Consider the following 19009-nt stretch of genomic DNA (forward strand, 5'->3'; position numbering starts at 1 on the left):
ATCGTAGATATGAGGGGTGGAATTGCTACACTAATCGTAGATCAGTGTCTATGAGGCCCGGCTTCATTGACAATTTCCCTTTGTTTCAAAGGTGTGACTGTGACGTGTCCCTTTTCAAATGTTGAGTATCATCAATTGCTTCCCCTTTATTTTTTATAGCACTGTGCTAGAATGTATTCCTATAGCAAAATCTGATAGATGCCACAATCAGTGTCTCCCTTTCACTGTTCTGTATGTGTAAGGGTACCAAACCCACCTCCAAAGACAATGGAGAGGGTACCAATCCTACCTCCCAAGACAATGGAGAGGGTACCAATCCTACCTCCAAAGACAATGGAGAGGGTACCAATCCTACCGCCCAAGACAATGGAGAGGGTATCAATCCTACCTCCCAACACAATGGAGAGGGTACCAATCCTACCTCCCAACACAATGGAGAGGGTACCAATCCTACCTCCCAACACAATGGAGAGGGTACCAATCCTACCTCCCAACACAATGGAGAGGGTACCAATCCTACCTCCCAAGACAATGGAGAGGGTACCAATCCTACCTCCAAAGACAATAGAGACGTTTGCCATAACTGCAGGCAACATAGTCTGCATACAGGCCCTGGTGAATATAAAGCAGGATTCCTTACTGATACTTTGATTGATTGATTGCAGCAGTACACTGTAAATCCAGGGCTGTTTCATTTAAGATGATGATGCCAACAAAGGTGGCTAACAAACAGCAAATTAACAGCAAATTAACAGTAAAATGAATATCAGACTGTGGAAGGAAAGCATCATTATCACCATCACCCATGTCATAAACCATTATAGAAATTATTTTAATTACTAGAAATTAGCTTTAAAACTGCACCATTTTCTCTCAGCCTCATGGCAAATGGGGCTGGGGGCTTGAGTTACTGGTATGATGATGATGATGATGATGATGATGATGATGATGAATTTGAGCTTGACGGACTAAGGAATGAGAAAACCATCATTCACTGTGATATACTGTGATACAAAGATATGAAGGGTTTAAAGGGCATGGAATATAGCGCTATCTACAAAGGTCCAATCAAATCTGTCAAAATTTGTCAAAATCGAAATAATAGTATATTTCTTAATGACATATGATTGTTTTTTATTTAACTTTTAAGTTAGGCTTTAAATCAATGCACGGATTGACCTGATACGTGTGAATTGAATGCGCCCGTATGGGCCTGTGGAACGCAATACAGTTCTATTCATAGGAGCGCTCGCGCATGTGAGAATTGGAACATACACCGCATGTGTACAGCGCGTTGACATCAACGTTATTCTAGCAGGTCACTTGCTTGTATCCTAATGCATGTATCCACAAGGTTTAGCCTTTAGATACATTCCAACAAAAACGTACAGTTACAATAGCAGAAAAAAATAACGGGTACAAAGTAACGGTTCGAGTCAGAACTGTAGCCTATAAAAGCGCGTCAAACACTGCTTCGTAGAGCCAGAAGACCGCATATAAAACGGATTGTTCCGTTTGTGGTAATGAGGACTATAGTGAGGACAGATAGAATAGAAAAATAAATGGTCTTAAAATTGCTTATCTACTTTTAGTTTTTATTAGGCTACGGTTTTCATTAAACCTCATTATTTTGTTAAGAGTCTCCCTCTGCTATCAACATGCATTAGATTATATAGTGTGATGAACATTTGTTAAATAATCTTTTATTTCTCTTAAACAATCACTAATAACATAATAAACGCCGTCTTCTGTCGAAAAGAAGAACCTCGTTGCTTAATACTGCCTCGTTATACTGTTATTGATACACCTGCATTGATAGTGTATACTGTGCCATGTCATTCATTGGTTCATTTACAAACGCCAAAATTATCTCAAATTCCTTCCACATGATATACTGTATCATCCTACCAAGAGGTCCCTCAAACACTTTTCTGTTATTCCTATTTAAAACCCACCATCCTAATATATTTATTAACAAAGTCATAATTTGCTAATACAGTTAAAACATAGGATGGTGTGAATAGTCAATGGTTGCAATTGATTATTGGGGGTGGGGGGAAGGTGGGGACTTCCCACCTACACCTTGTTCCCGTTCACTTTAACACGTTGTAGCGCACTAGAAACCTCCGCTGTTGTCCCATTCATTTGCACCACTGTGTTCAACGCACAGAAACTCAATACTATGGGCAAACCACTCTACAAATATCCAGGACGCTCAGCACCAGCAACAACAAAAAAAAATGTTCGTATCACCGCGCCATTTTACAACTCCCGTGACGTTTCACAAAAGGTAGCCAATGGCGCATCGTCTGATATTAGGACAATGAAAAAGTTTTATCCTATCAGACCGGCGCTAAACTTGGCGGTAGCCAATGGGAAGGGGAGAGAGCTCCACTGAGAGTAATGTTAGAGAAGCGACAAGACACTGCGTATCGCATTCGTTTGGTGTTCCACATACAGCCATTGCAGTGCATTTGAGATACAGCGGCAGCCTTTGGTAAGTATATCACACGAAAGAGGGAGAGAAAAAATAATAATGAAAGTGTCGGTAAGGATGAAAAAATGACAAGACAATTTAGAAATACCTCTGAAATGTATTGACCATGTTTGAATATTAGGTTTGCAAATTTTTTTTGTGATTTTTCATTCGAAGGAACCCGTCAAAAACTACCAAGAAATTTGCCAGCGAAGCACACAGTATTAGCCGCTGGTTGAAAAAAGGCGAAAACTAAAATAATCAACATTTAAAAAAAAAAAAAAATGTATGAATTAATATCAGGTAATTGTTGCAGTGTTATTATAAAATGCGGTGTATTTACCGAGTTAAACATCAGTAATGTTCAGCGGACAGCTGGCTAGCAAGGTAGCGCACAAACATGAGACTTGTGCCCATTGCTAGCCATTGCAGTGTATTGCGAGGCTGTGATGCCTGTCATGTGAAGATGAAACCGTGGGAAAATTGACAATGAAAATAAAGAAAACATTGAGAAAGAAATTTGCTCTGAAAACTGTAACTGTTCGTTATTTCTTTCACAAATTGCCTCATAATAATGTGAGAAATTACCTCAGGAATCTGCGCTTTACTGTAATGGCTGACTGTACTCGCATAGGAAACAAGGCAGACCGTAACGGCGGAGCCAGCCGTACAATCGCAGTTCACTTCCAACTTTTTCAAACCGTGATTTATCACCAACCATGTGTCTAACTGTAAAATCTAAAAATAGAAAATTAAAGTCCCATCTATCCTTGTTCCAACGACAGTCTTTTTGTATTTTTCCGTTAAAATTAAAGGGTTGAAATCGCAGATTGAAAAGAGGTGGGTACCCCGCGGTCGCTCTGCCCTCTACTGCATGCAATGGCTGTGCATTGACACAAAGAGACGGAGCCATATTCTCCATGTTAGTGGATGAAGACAAGCGGCCATTCCGAGCTCATAGGAATCTAACTCTACACAGCCCGCACATAGGTATAGCACAGACCCAGTGTATTGCTATACACCACGGCTATTGCAATAGGAATCTACCGGGGGAAAATATGGTCAGGCTGGCGGGCTTTGTCAACATATTTTTCGATTAAAAATGCGATCGGGAATGCGGGTGGAGACATTTCAGGGCGACTTTCTTTCATGAAGAAGGCTTTCTCACAAAATGGAAGAAGAAATATTGCCGTCGTTGTTGACCTCCTTTTCCTTCAACGAGAAGCCTATGCGCCATTACTACTTCACTCGACAGATAGAAACGCATTGCTTAGCTACAACACAGATATGCAGCCATACAAGCAATATAATAGGGAATTTGACGTGATTTTTTCCCCACATTTTAATAATTTTTTTCAAATGTTGCTGAATCGAATTTAGATCGAAATTGAAACATATTTTGACTTTGTTTTGTGGTTTTAGGGTCTTTTTCAATTTTCTTCGGGTTTTGTTTTTCTCAGGAATAGATTTCTGTAGAGTTAGCTAAATGCACTAGTATCATTTTAACATTATACCCGAATTCATACTATATGCATTTCTCATTTTCTTTCCGATTTAGTTCGTGAAATAGTGAAAAATGTCAAATCTTTGCATATGTCCGAAGGGTATCCCATGTTCTGCACTTGAACTTCACAAAGTTTGATGGATCTTTTCCCCCTTGTAGAATGAGAACTTCTAACGTTCTGTAGCTAAAACTCCAATGATCGAATGACAGTCATTCTGCATTAAAAACAAAACATCTCACAAATATGAGGTGACTAACGTAAGACTGTACAAAATGCATGAAAATAGCGTCTATTTTTTTTTTTTTATGTATTTTTACATTTCGCATGATTTGACCAGTTAAAGGTAACGGCTGTGTTTTCAGCAAATGGCACATTCCGTGTGACAGTCCGTAAACGTTCCTCCAGGCAGGGTTTGTTTCCACAAACTTATTTTCTATCAAACACACAGAACCGGACGTGTTTATTCGCAGAGGGCTGCGTTTACAGTTCTGATGCCAAGAGTAAGTAAGGGAAGGAAACTATTGAGTGCAGCCTGATAGGGAAAGAGGGGGGAACCCAAATGATGGAAAATAAATTATCCAAATAAAAAAAGGTAAAATAATATTAAATATGTTTTCAACTCCTTTGTCAAAGCAAATCTAATAACTCAGATGCAACAAATATTTGTAACAACTTGAGAAAGGCCTTCTACCTTTATGCAATATACACCTGTCTCTGTGAGGGCCTTCCGTCAGGTAGTGCATTTCAACGATAGCTTCAATCATGAAGAACAAAGAGCTTTCAGAAGAGTTCAGGGATAAAGTTGTAGATCGATAACAGACTAAGGGGTAGGTTATAAGAAAATCTCCTATATATTGAGTACAGTCAGGCCAATCATTAAGAAGTGGAAGGTGTATGGAACCACACAGACTCTTACCAGATCAAGATGGACCTTCCAAAATAACCAGTTGGGACAAAAAGATTGTAGCTCTAGAACTCACTTTGAAAGCTCTGTAGCTCTAGAACTCACTTTGAAAGCTCTGTAGCTCTAGAACTCACTTTGAAAGAGCTGCTTGCAGAGTCACATTGAAAGCTCTGTAGCTCTAGAACTCACTTTGAAAGCTCTGTAGCTCTAGAACTCACTTTGAAAGCTCTGTAGCTCTAGAACTCACTTTGAAAGAGCTGCTTGCAGAGTCACATTGAAAGCTCTGTAGCTCTAGAACTCACTTTGAAAGCTCTGTAGCTCTAGAACTCACTTTGAAAGCTCTGTAGCTCTAGAACTCACTTTGAAAGCTCTGTAGCTCTAGAACTCACTTTGAAAGCTCTGTAGCTCTAGAACTCACTTTGAAAGAGCTGCTTGCAGAGTTCCATGGCTGAGATGGGAGAAAATGTCCACGAATCAACTATAGCTCGATCATTCGCCAACTGTAGCCGGTACCGGACAGAAGGTCATTACAAAAAACAAAGACAGATCTCCAATCACGTGCAGTTTGCATGAAAGCATTTAGGTAAACATTTCAAAATATATGGCAGTAAATCGTTTTTTTGTGGTGGGGGGGTGGGGTTGTCAGAAAATACTGAATAAAATGTGACTTATGTTTTTTGACTTTTCTTTGCCATTTTGCTAACTTCTAAAACGTTCTCTCTTATCCCTTTTAGATACCGATATCGAGATGGGGAAAGATCCGACGAAGCCGAGGGGCAAGATGTCCTCCTATGCCTACTTTGTCCAGACCTGTCGAGAGGAACACAAGAAGAAACATCCGGAAGCTTCCGTCAACTTCTCCGAGTTCTCCAAGAAGTGCTCTGAGAGATGGAAGGTAAGTATGGAACACATCTCAGCTGTGACTGACTGGCACCCCCATTCCCCTATTATAGTACACTACTTTTGACCAGCACCCTATGGGCCCTGATTGAAAGTAGTGCACTAAATAGGAATAGTGTGCCAAAGGTAGTGCCATTTGGGATGCAGACCCTTGAGTGGAACACTGTCCTGTACCCCTCGTAATCCCTTGATAGTTGTCTGGTACGAGATCGTTTCAAATGAACTGTGTCACAGCTAAGTTGTTCCATACTAATCTGCCACCCCTTTGCATATCATTGTTTTGTTTACGTTGTCTTCGTCTACCACTGTGTAGCACCTAACCGACACACACACACACACACATACATACATACATACACACACACACACACACACACACACACACACATACACATACACATACACATACACACGCACACATACACACACACACACACACACATACATACATACACACACATATACACACACATATACACACACACACACACACACACACACACACACACACACACACACACACACACACACACACACACACACACACACACACACACACACACATACATACATACATACATACATACATACATACACACACACATATACACATATACACACACACATATACACATATACACACACACATACACACGCACACATACATATACACACACACACACACACACACACACAACTGTTGACATCTGATCACACCTTCTGCTTCTCTCAGACCATGTCCGCCAAGGAGAAGGGGAAGTTTGAGGATCTGGCCAAGCTGGACAAGGTGCGTTATGAGAGGGAGATGAGGAGCTACATTCCTCCCAAGGGAGAGAAGAAGAAAAGGTTTAAGGACCCCAACGCCCCCAAGAGACCATCGTGAGTACTGCCTGACAGTAAAAGACAGTCACACCTCCTCCTCCTCCTCTCCCCCTCCTTTCCAAAACTCATAGCTCATGGGTAATGTGCAGAGATTCAACTCCGGATGTCCGGGTGAATCGGTTAAAACATGTCTAAAGTAAGTTATGAAACAATTACTATTATAAAATAATGAACAATAACCCTACATTTGAATAACACAAGTACTGCATTTAAAGCAGCCATTTAACACTAAAACAAGACGACAGTGTTTCCCATGTTTTGTCAACAAACAATTGATTCATTGACAAACAAACAAAAACCGGTGACCCTTCTGTTTCCTCCCTCCTTTTCTTCTTCTTCTCTCATCCTCCAGGTCTGCTTTCTTCATCTTCTGCGCTGATTTCCGACCCCAGGTGAAGGGGGAGACCCCTGGCCTGTCTATCGGTGATGTGGCCAAGAAGCTGGGAGAGAAGTGGAACAACCTAACAGCGGAGGACAAGGTGCCCTATGAGAAAAAGGCTGCCAAGCTGAAGGAGAAGTACGAGAAGGTAAACAAACATCACCCCTTTTTGTTATTTTATGCATTTGATTTGTTTATTTATATCTCTGTTAGCTGTTAGATGGGATGTTTTCTCAGTCATGCATAGCCTAACAATTCAAGTTACCACTAGTCATGCATAGTCTAACAATTCAAGTTATTACCACTAGTCATGCATAGTCTAACAATTCAAGTTATTACCACTAGTCATGCATAGCCTAACAATTCAAGTTATTACCACTAGTCATGCATAGTCTAACAATTCAAGTTATTACCACTAGTCATGCATAGTCTAACAATTCAAGTTATTACCACTAGTCATGCATAGTCTAACAATTCAAGTTATTACCACTAGTCATGCATAGTCTAACAATTCAAGTTATTACCACTAGTCATGCATAGCCTAACAATTCAAGTTATTACCACTAGTCATGCATAGCCTAACAATTCAAGTTATTACCACTAGTCATGCATAGTCTAACAATTCAAGTTATTACCACTAGTCATGCATAGCCTAACAATTCAAGTTATTACCACTAGTCATACATAGTCTAACAATTCAAGTTATTACCACTAGTCATGCATAGTCTAACAATTCAAGTTATTACCACTAGTCATACATAGTCTAACAATTCAAGTTATTACCACTAGTCATGCATAGCCTAACAATTCAAGTTATTACCACTAGTCATACATAGTCTAACAATTCAAGTTATTACCACTAGTCATGCATAGTCTAACAATTCAAGTTATTACCACTAGTCATACATAGTCTAACAATTCAAGTTATTACCACTAGTCATGCATAGTCTAACAATTCAAGTTATTACCACTAGTCATACATAGTCTAACAATTCAAGTTATTACCACTAGTCATACATAGTCTAACAATTCAAGTTATTACCACTAGTCATGCATAGTCTAACAATTCAAGTTATTACCACTAGTCATACATAGCCTAACAATTCAAGTTACCACTAGTCATGCATAGTCTAACAATTCAAGTTATTACCACTAGTCATGCATAGCCTAACAATTCAAGTTATTACCACTAGTCATGCATAGTCTAACAATTCAAGTTATTACCACTAGTCATGCATAGTCTAACAATTCAAGTTATTACCACTAGTCATGCATAGTCTAACAATTCAAGTTACCACTAGTCATGCATAGTCTAACAATTCAAGTTATTACCACTAGTCATGCATAGCCTAACAATTCAAGTTATTACCACTAGTCATACATAGTCTAACAATTCAAGTTATTACCACTAGTCATGCATAGTCTAACAATTCAAGTTATTACCACTAGTCATGCATAGTCTAACAATTCAAGTTATTACCACTAGTCATACATAGCCTAACAATTCAAGTTATTACCACTAGTCATACATAGTCTAACAATTCAAGTTATTACCACTAGTCATACATAGCCTAACAATTCAAGTTACCACTAGTCATGCATAGTCTAACAATTCAAGTTACCACTAGTCATACATAGTCTAACAATTCAAGTTATTACCACTAGTCATGCATAGCCTAACAATTCAAGTTATTACCACTAGTCATGCATAGCCTAACAATTCAAGTTATTACCACTAGTCATGCATAGCCTAACAATTCAAGTTATTACCACTAGTCATGCATAGCCTAACAATTCAAGTTATTACCACTAGTCATGCATAGTCTAACAATTCAAGTTATTACCACTAGTCATGCATAGCCTAACAATTCAAGTTATTACCACTAGTCATACATAGCCTAACAATTCAAGTTATTACCACTAGTCATGCATAGCCTAACAATTCAAGTTATTACCACTAGTCATGCATAGCCTAACAATTCAAGTTATTACCACTAGTCATGCATAGCCTAACAATTCAAGTTATTACCACTAGTCATACATAGTCTAACAATTCAAGTTACCACTAGTCATGCATAGCCTAACAATTCAAGTTATTACCACTAGTCATGCATAGTCTAACAATTCAAGTTACCACTAGTCATGCATAGTCTAACAATTCAAGTTACCACTAGTCATGCATAGTCTAACAATTCAAGTTATTACCACTAGTCATACATAGTCTAACAGTTCAAGTTATTACCACTAGTCATGTATAGTCTAACAATTCAAGTTATTACCACTAGTCATACATAGTCTAACAGTTCAAGTTATTACCACTAGTCATGTATAGTCTAACAATTCAAGTTATTACCACTAGTCATGCATAGTCTAACAATTCAAGTTATTACCACTAGTCATGCATAGTCTAACAATTCAAGTTATTACCACTAGTCATGCATAGTCTAACAATTCAAGTTATTACCACTAGTCATGCATAGTCTAACAATTCAAGTTATTATCACTAGTCATGCATAGCCTAACAATTCAAGTTATTACCACTAGTCATACATAGCCTAACAATTCAAGTTATTACCACTAGTCATGCATAGTCTAACAATTCAAGTTATTACCACTAGTCATACATAGTCTAACAATTCAAGTTATTACCACTAGTCATGCATAGTCTAACAATTCAAGTTATTACCACTAGTCATACATAGTCTAACAATTCAAGTTATTACCACTAGTCATGCATAGTCTAACAATTCAAGTTATTACCACTAGTCATGCATAGTCTAACAATTCAAGTTATTACCACTAGTCATGCATAGTCTAACAATTCAAGTTATTACCACTAGTCATGCATAGTCTAACAATTCAAGTTATTACCACTAGTCATACATAGTCTAACAATTCAAGTTATTACCACTAGTCATGCATAGTCTAACAATTCAAGTTATTACCACTAGTCATACATAGTCTAACAATTCAAGTTATTACCACTAGTCATGCATAGTCTAACAATTCAAGTTATTACCACTAGTCATGCATAGCCTAACAATTCAAGTTATTACCACTAGTCATACATAGTCTAACAATTCAAGTTATTACCACTAGTCATGCATAGCCTAACAATTCAAGTTACCACTAGTCATGCATAGTCTAACAATTCAAGTTATTACCACTAGTCATGCATAGCCTAACAATTCAAGTTACCACTAGTCATGCATAGCCTAACAATTCAAGTTATTACCACTAGTCATGCATAGTCTAACAATTCAAGTTACCACTAGTCATGCATAGTCTAACAATTCAAGTTATTACCACTAGTCATGCATAGTCTAACAATTCAAGTTATTACCACTAGTCATGCATAGTCTAACAATTCAAGTTATTACCACTAGTCATGCATAGTCTAACAATTCAAGTTATTACCACTAGTCATACATAGTCTAACAATTCAAGTTATTACCACTAGTCATGCATAGTCTAACAATTCAAGTTATTACCACTAGTCATGCATAGTCTAACAATTCAAGTTATTACCACTAGTCATGCATAGTCTAACAGTTCAAGTTATCACTAGTCATACATAGTCTAACAATTCAAGTTATTACCACTAGTCATGCATAGTCTAACAATTCAAGTTATTACCACTAGTCATGCATAGTCTAACAATTCAAGTTATTACCACTAGTCATGCATAGTCTAACAGTTCAAGTTATCACTAGTCATACATAGCCTAACAATTCAAGTTATTACCACTAGTCATGCATAGTCTAACAATTCAAGTTATTACCACTAGTCATACATAGTCTAACAATTCAAGTTATTACCACTAGTCATACATAGTCTAACAATTCAAGTTACCACTAGTCATACATAGTCTAACAATTCAAGTTATTACCACTAGTCATACATAGTCTAACAATTCAAGTTATTACCACTAGTCATACATAGTCTAACAATTCAAGTTATTACCACTAGTCATGCATAGTCTAACAATTCAAGTTACCACTAGTCATACATAGTCTAACAATTCAAGTTATTACCACTAGTCATACATAGTCTAACAATTCAAGTTATTACCACTAGTCATGCATAGTCTAACAATTCAAGTTATTACCACTAGTCATGCATAGTCTAACAATTCAAGTTACCACTAGTCATACATAGTCTAACAATTCAAGTTATTACCACTAGTCATACATAGTCTAACAATTCAAGTTATTACCACTAGTCATGCATAGTCTAACAATTCAAGTTATTACCACTAGTCATACATAGTCTAACAATTCAAGTTATTACCACTAGTCATACATAGTCTAACAATTCAAGTTATTACCACTAGTCATACATAGTCTAACAATTCAAGTTATTACCACTAGTCATGCATAGTCTAACAATTCAAGTTATTACCACTAGTCATGCATAGTCTAACAATTCAAGTTACCACTAGTCATACATAGTCTAACAATTCAAGTTATTACCACTAGTCATACATAGTCTAACAATTCAAGTTATTACCACTAGTCATACATAGTCTAACAATTCAAGTTATTACCACTAGTCATGCATAGTCTAACAATTCAAGTTATTACCACTAGTCATGCATAGTCTAACAATTCAAGTTATTACCACTAGTCATGCATAGCCTAACAATTCAAGTTATTACCACTAGTCATACATAGTCTAACAATTCAAGTTATTACCACTAGTCATGCATAGTCTAACAATTCAAGTTATTACCACTAGTCATACATAGTCTAACAATTCAAGTTATTACCACTAGTCATGCATAGTCTAACAATTCAAGTTATTACCACTAGTCATACATAGTCTAACAATTCAAGTTATTACCACTAGTCATACATAGTCTAACAATTCAAGTTACCACTAGTCATACATAGTCTAACAATTCAAGTTATTACCACTAGTCATACATAGTCTAACAATTCAAGTTATTACCACTAGTCATACATAGTCTAACAATTCAAGTTACCACTAGTCATACATAGTCTAACAATTCAAGTTATTACCACTAGTCATACATAGTCTAACAATTCAAGTTATTACCACTAGTCATACATAGTCTAACAATTCAAGTTATTACCACTAGTCATACATAGTCTAACAATTCAAGTTACCACTAGTCATACATAGTCTAACAATTCAAGTTATTACCACTAGTCATACATAGTCTAACAATTCAAGTTATTACCACTAGTCATACATAGTCTAACAATTCAAGTTACCACTAGTCATACATAGTCTAACAATTCAAGTTATTACCACTAGTCATACATAGTCTAACAATTCAAGTTACCACTAGTCATGCATAGCCTAACAATTCAAGTTATTACCACTAGTCATGCATAGTCTAACAATTCAAGTTATTACCACTAGTCATACATAGTCTAACAATTCAAGTTATTACCACTAGTCATGCATAGTCTAACAATTGAAGTTATTACCACTAGTCATGCATAGTCTAACAATTCAAGTTACCACTAGTCATGCATAGTCTAACAATTCAAGTTATTACCACTAGTCATGCATAGTCTAACAATTCAAGTTATTACCACTAGTCATGCATAGCCTAACAATTCAAGTTACCACTAGTCATGCATAGTCTAACAATTCAAGTTATTACCACTAGTCATGCATAGTCTAACAATTCAAGTTATTACCACTAGTCATACATAGTCTAACAATTCAAGTTATTACCACTAGTCATACATAGTCTAACAATTCAAGTTATTACCACTAGTCATACATAGTCTAACAATTCAAGTTATTACCACTAGTCATGCATAGCCTAACAATTCAAGTTATTACCACTAGTCATGCATAGTCTAACAATTCAAGTTATTACCACTAGTCATGCATAGCCTAACAATTCAAGTTATTACCACTAGTCATGCATAGTCTAACAATTCAAGTTATTACCACTAGTCATGCATAGCCTAACAATTCAAGTTATTACCACTAGTCATGCATAGTCTAACAATTCAAGTTATTACCACTAGTCATGCATAGTCTAACAATTCAAGTTATTACCACTAGTCATGCATAGCCTAACAATTCAAGTTATTACCACTAGTCATGCATAGTCTAACAATTCAAGTTACCACTAGTCATGCATAGCCTAACAATTCAAGTTACCACTAGTCATGCATAGTCTAACAATTCAAGTTATTACCACTAGTCATGCATAGTCTAACAATTCAAGTTATTACCACTAGTCATGCATAGTCTAACAATTCAAGTTATTACCACTAGTCATACATAGTCTAACAGTTCAAGTTATTACCACTAGTCATGCATAGTCTAACAATTCAAGTTATTACCATTAGTCATGCATAGCCTAACAATTCAAGTTATTACCACTAGTCATACATAGTCTAACAATTCAAGTTATTACCACTAGTCATGCATAGTCTAACAATTCAAGTTATTACCACTAGTCATGCATAGTCTAACAATTCAAGTTATTACCACTAGTCATGCATAGTCTAACAATTCAAGTTATTACCACTAGTCATGCATAGTCTAACAATTCAAGTTATTACCACTAGTCATACATAGTCTAACAATTCAAGTTATTACCACTAGTCATGCATAGTCTAACAATTCAAGTTATTACCACTAGTCATACATAGTCTAACAATTCAAGTTATTACCACTAGTCATGCATAGTCTAACAATTCAAGTTATTACCACTAGTCATACATAGTCTAACAATTCAAGTTACCACTAGTCATGCATAGTCTAACAATTCAAGTTACCACTAGTCATACATAGTCTAACAATTCAAGTTATTACCACTAGTCATGCATAGTCTAACAATTCAAGTTATTACCACTAGTCATGCATAGTCTAACAATTCAAGTTATTACCACTAGTCATACATAGTCTAACAATTCAAGTTATTACCACTAGTCATGCATAGTCTAACAATTCAAGTTATTACCACTAGTCATGCATAGTCTAACAATTCAAGTTATTACCACTAGTCATGCATAGTCTAACAATTCAAGTTATTACCACTAGTCATGCATAGTCTAACAATTCAAGTTACCACTAGTCATGCATAGTCTAACAATTCAAGTTATTACCACTAGTCATGCATAGTCTAACAATTCAAGTTACCACTAGTCATGCATAGTCTAACAATTCAAGTTACCACTAGTCATGCATAGTCTAACAATTCAAGTTATTACCACTAGTCATGCATAGTCTAACAATTCAAGTTACCACTAGTCATGCATAGTCTAACAATTCAAGTTACCACTAGTCATGCATAGTCTAACAATTCAAGTTACCACTAGTCATACATAGTCTAACAATTCAAGTTATTACCACTAGTCATGCATAGTCTAACAGTTCAAGTTATTACCACTAGTCATACATAGTCTAACAATTCAAGTTATCACTAGTCATGCATAGTCTAACAATTCAAGTTATTACCACTAGTCATGCATAGTCTAACAATTCAAGTTATTACCACTAGTCATGCATAGTCTAACAGTTCAAGTTATTACCACTAGTCATGCATAGTCTAACAATTCAAGTTATTACCACTAGTCATGCATAGTCTAACAATTCAAGTTACCACTAGTCATGCATAGTCTAACAATTCAAGTTATTACCACTAGTCATGCATAGTCTAACAATTCAAGTTATTACCACTAGTCATACATAGTCTAACAATTCAAGTTACCACTAGTCATGCATAGTCTAACAATTCAAGTTATTACCACTAGTCATACATAGTCTAACAATTCAAGTTATTACCACTAGTCATGCATAGTCTAACAGTTCAAGTTATTACCACTAGTCATACATAGTCTAACAATTCAAGTTATTACCACTAGTCATGCATAGTCTAACAATTCAAGTTACCACTAGTCATGCATAGTCTAACAATTCAAGTTATTACCACTAGTCATGCATAGTCTAACAGTTCAAGTTATTACCACTAGTCATACATAGTCTAACAATTCAAGTTATTACCACTAGTCATACATAGTCTAACAATTCAAGTTACCACTAGTCATGCATAGTCTAACAGTTCAAGTTACCACTAGTCATGCATAGTCTAACAATTCAAGTTATTACCACTAGTCATGCATAGTCTAACAGTTCAAGTTATTACCACTAGTCATACATAGTCTAACAATTCAAGTTATTACCACTAGTCATGCATAGTCTAACAATTCAAGTTATTACCACTAGTCATGCATAGCCTAACAATTCAAGTTATTACCACTAGTCATGCATAGTCTAACAATTCAAGTTATTACCACTAGTCATGCATAGCCTAACAATTCAAGTTATTACCACTAGTCATACATAGTCTAACAATTCAAGTTATTACCACTAGTCATGCATAGTCTAACAATTCAAGTTATTACCACTAGTCATGCATAGTCTAACAATTCAAGTTATTACCACTAGTCATGCATAGCCTAACAATTCAAGTTATTACCACTAGTCATGCATAGTCTAACAATTCAAGTTATTACCACTAGTCATGCATAGCCTAACAATTCAAGTTATTACCACTAGTCATACATAGTCCTAACAATTCAAGTTATTACCACTAGTCATGCATAGCCTAACAATTCAAGTTATTACCACTAGTCATACATAGTCTAACAATTCAAGTTATTACCACTAGTCAGGCATAGTCCTAACAATTTCAAGTTATACACTAGTCATCATAGTCCTAACAATTCAAGTTATTACCACTAGTCATACATAGTCTAACAATTCAAGTTATTACCACTAGTCATACATAGTCTAACAATTCAAGTTATTACCACTAGTCATACATAGTCTAACAGTTCAAGTTATCACTAGTCATACATAGTCTAACAATTCAAGTTATTACCACTAGTCATACATAGTCTAACAATTCAAGTTATTACCACTAGTCATGCATAGTCTAACAATTCAAGTTATTACCACTAGTCATGCATAGTCTAACAATTCAAGTTATTACCACTAGTCATGCATAGTCTAACAATTCAAGTTATTACCACTAGTCATGCATAGTCTAACAATTCAAGTTATTACACTAGTCATACATAGGTCTAACAATTCAAGTTATTACCACTAGTCATGCATAGTCTAACAATTCAAGTTATTACCACTAGTCATGCATAGTCCTAACAATTCAAGTTATTACCACTAGTCATGCATAGTCTAACAAATTCAAGTTATACCACTAGTCATGCATAGTATAACAGTTCAAGTTATTACCACTAGTCATACATAGTCTAACTAATTCAAGTTATTACCACTATCATGCATAGTCTAACAATTTCAAGTTATTACCACTAGTCATACATAGTCTAACAATTCAAGTTATTACCACTAGTCATGCATAGTCTAACAATTCAAGTTACCACTAGTCATGCATAGTCTAACAATTCAAGTTACCACTAGTCATGCATAGTCTAACAATTCAAGTTATTACCACTAGTCATACATAGTCTAACAATTCAAGTTACCACTAGTCATGCATAGTCTAACAATTCAAGTTATTACCACTAGTCATGCATAGTCTAACAATTCAAGTTATTACCACTAGCTGCATATCTAACAATTAAGTCTACCACTAGTCATGCATAGTCTAACATTCAAGTTATTACCACTAGTCATACATAGTCTAACCAATTCAAGTTATTACCACTATCATGCATAGTCTAACAATTCAAGTTATTACCACTAGTCATGCATAGTCTAAACAAGTTCAAGTATTACCACTAGTCATACATAGTCTAACAATTCAAGTTATTACCACTAGTCATGCATAGTCCTAACAATCAAGTATTACCACTAGTCATAGCATAGTCTAACAATTCAAGTTATTACCACTAGTCATGCATAGTCTAACAATTCAAGTTATTACCACTAGTCCTCTACTAGGACTGTGAGTTCTGGTGTGGCCCTGCAACTGTAACGTCTCTACTAGGACTGTGAGTTCTGGTGTGGCCCTGTCCAACTGTAACGTCTACTGGGACTGTGAGGCCTGGTGTGGCCCAGTCCAACTGTAACGTCTCTCCTGGGACTGTGAGGCCTGGTGTGGCCCAGTCCAACTGTAACGTCTCTACTAGGACTGTGAGTTCTGGTGTGGCCCTGTCCAACTGTAACGTCTCTACTAGGACTGTGAGTTCTGGTGTGGCCCTGTCCAACTGTAACGTCTCTACTAGGACTGTGAGTTCTGGTGTGGCCCTGTCCAACTGTAACGTCTACTGGGACTGTGAGGCCTGGTGTGGCCCAGTCCAACTGTAACGTCTCCTGGGACTGTGAGGCCTGGTGTGGCCCTGTCCAACTGTAACGTCTCCTGGGACTGTGAGTTCTGGTGTGGCCCTGTCTGTCCTGTCCAACTGTAAACGTCTCCTGGGACTGTGAGGCCTGGTGTGGCCCAGTCCAACTGTAACGTCTCCTGGGACTGTGAGGCCTGGTGTGGCCCTGTCCAACTGTAACGTCTCCTGGGACTGTGAGTTCTGGTGTGGCCCTGTCTGCCCTGTCCAACTGTAACGTCTCCTGGGACTGTGAGGCCTGGTGTGGCCCTGTCTGTCCTGTCCAACTGTAACGTCTCTCCTGGGACTGTGAGTTCTGGTGTGGCCCTGTCCAACTGTAACGTCTCTCCTGGGACTGTGAGTTCTGGTGTGGCCCTGTCTGTCCTGTCCAACTGTAACGTCTCCTGGGACTGTGAGGCCTGGTGTGGCCCTGTCTGTCCTGTCCAACTGTAACGTCTCCTGGGACTGTGAGGCCTGGTGTGGCCCTGTCTGTCCTGTCCAACTGTAACGTCTCTCCTGGGACTGTGAGTTCTGGTGTGGCCCTGTCTGTCCTGTCCAACTGTAACGTCTCCTGGGACTGTGAGGCCTGGTGTGGCCCTGTCTGTCCTGTCCAACTGTAACGTCTCCTGGGACTGTGAGGCCTGGTGTGGCCCTGTCTGTCCTGTCCAACTGTAACGTCTCCTGGGACTGTGAGGCCTGGTGTGGCCCTGTCCAACTGTAACGTCTCCTGGGACTGTGAGGCCTGGTGTGGCCCTGTCCAACTGTAACGTCTACTGGGACTGTGAGGCCTGGTGTGGCCCTGTCTGCCCTGTCACTGTGATGGCGTAGAGCTGTCATATTGGACCTAATCAGAGGGAAGATCTGCGTCCCAAGTGTAAATGGTGCTGGAATAGTGGAGGCAGCAGCTCCTGTTTTCATTGTGCCTTGAGGTAACTAACTCTGTCAATAGTTGTTTAGTAGTCTGAAAATTGTCGGGAAACATTAACTTGCTTGACCGTGCTGTCGGTCATGTAACTGTCTGCTACACGCAATATGCATGGTGGACTCCACTGTGTAGATGTTGCTCTCTGGTTTTGTGATGAAACAAAAAGGTGTGGTTGAATTTATTCTGCGTCCTCTTATTGTCTCGGCCTTTAGGCCTACTGTATATATCACGGTGTCGAGGCATATCTACTAACAGGTTATAGATCAAACAGTTACCACAACACACAGAGGTTATAATATGGCTCTACTGGTTTGGATCCCCCGGTGGTTTTACCCACTACTGGTTCCAAATGACTCTATTGCCTTTATTGTGTGTGTGTGTGTGTGTGTGTGTGTGTGTGTGTGTGTGTGTGTGTGTGTGTGTGTGTGTGGTGTGTGGTGTCTGTCTCTGTGTGTGGTGTGTGTGTGTGTGTGTGTGTGTGTGTGTAGGACTTCGTGTCGGCCTCTGGTTGCCTGTGTATTGCTGTATCCTGTCCTCTCCTTACCCCGTGGTGGAGGTGGCTACTGTGACTAGGCGATAGATAACAAAACAGTGTTCAGACAGGATGTTAGTGCGTCTTAGCCACACATCGTGGTTTGGTGACAACACTCACCACTATCTCCTGTTCTCTCTGTTTCGTTTAGACACAGCTGTCTCTTTCTCTTTCCTCTCTGTCTCCCTCTCTCGCTTTCTCTCTCTTTCTC

The 19009-nt window shown here is 37.9% G+C and overlaps 1 protein-coding gene and 1 pseudogene across 2 annotated transcripts; one reads left to right on the forward strand and one right to left on the reverse strand.

Moving 5' to 3' along the window:
- The first annotated feature begins 2365 nt into the window (after window positions 1–2365).
- On the forward strand, window positions 2366–7308 carry LOC120056823 (high mobility group-T protein-like). Of its 2 annotated transcripts, none has more exons than XM_039005052.1 (4): window positions 2366–2497; window positions 5620–5780; window positions 6519–6664; window positions 7020–7301. In XM_039005052.1, the coding sequence occupies exons 2-4, from the start codon at window positions 5634–5636 to the stop codon at window positions 7264–7266; spliced, it is 540 nt and encodes a 179-aa protein (XP_038860980.1). In that variant the 5' UTR covers window positions 2366–2497; window positions 5620–5633; the 3' UTR covers window positions 7267–7301. The 2 variants fall into 2 exon arrangements, with proteins under 2 accessions (XP_038860980.1, XP_038860981.1); XM_039005053.1 differs by lacking the exon at window positions 2366–2497 and adding an exon at window positions 3417–3466 and having other exon boundaries at window positions 7020–7308.
- Window positions 7309–18826: 11518 nt separating this feature from the next.
- Window positions 18827–19009, reverse strand: part of LOC120056738 — an 11834-nt pseudogene continuing 11651 nt past the window's right edge.

Source organism: Salvelinus namaycush, chromosome 12, assembly GCF_016432855.1.
Source record: "Salvelinus namaycush isolate Seneca chromosome 12, SaNama_1.0, whole genome shotgun sequence".
NCBI lineage: Eukaryota > Metazoa > Chordata > Actinopteri > Salmoniformes > Salmonidae > Salvelinus > Salvelinus namaycush.

Coding starts and splice junctions, on each gene's coding strand:
- LOC120056823 (XM_039005052.1), top strand. CDS start 5,634: ATGGGGAAAGATCCGACGAAGCCGAGGGGCAAGATGTCCTCCTATGCC. Junction 5,781..6,518: donor AGTGCTCTGAGAGATGGAAG/GTAAGTATGGAA, acceptor TGCTTCTCTCAG/ACCATGTCCGCCAAGGAGAA. Junction 6,665..7,019: donor AACGCCCCCAAGAGACCATC/GTGAGTACTGCC, acceptor CTCATCCTCCAG/GTCTGCTTTCTTCATCTTCT.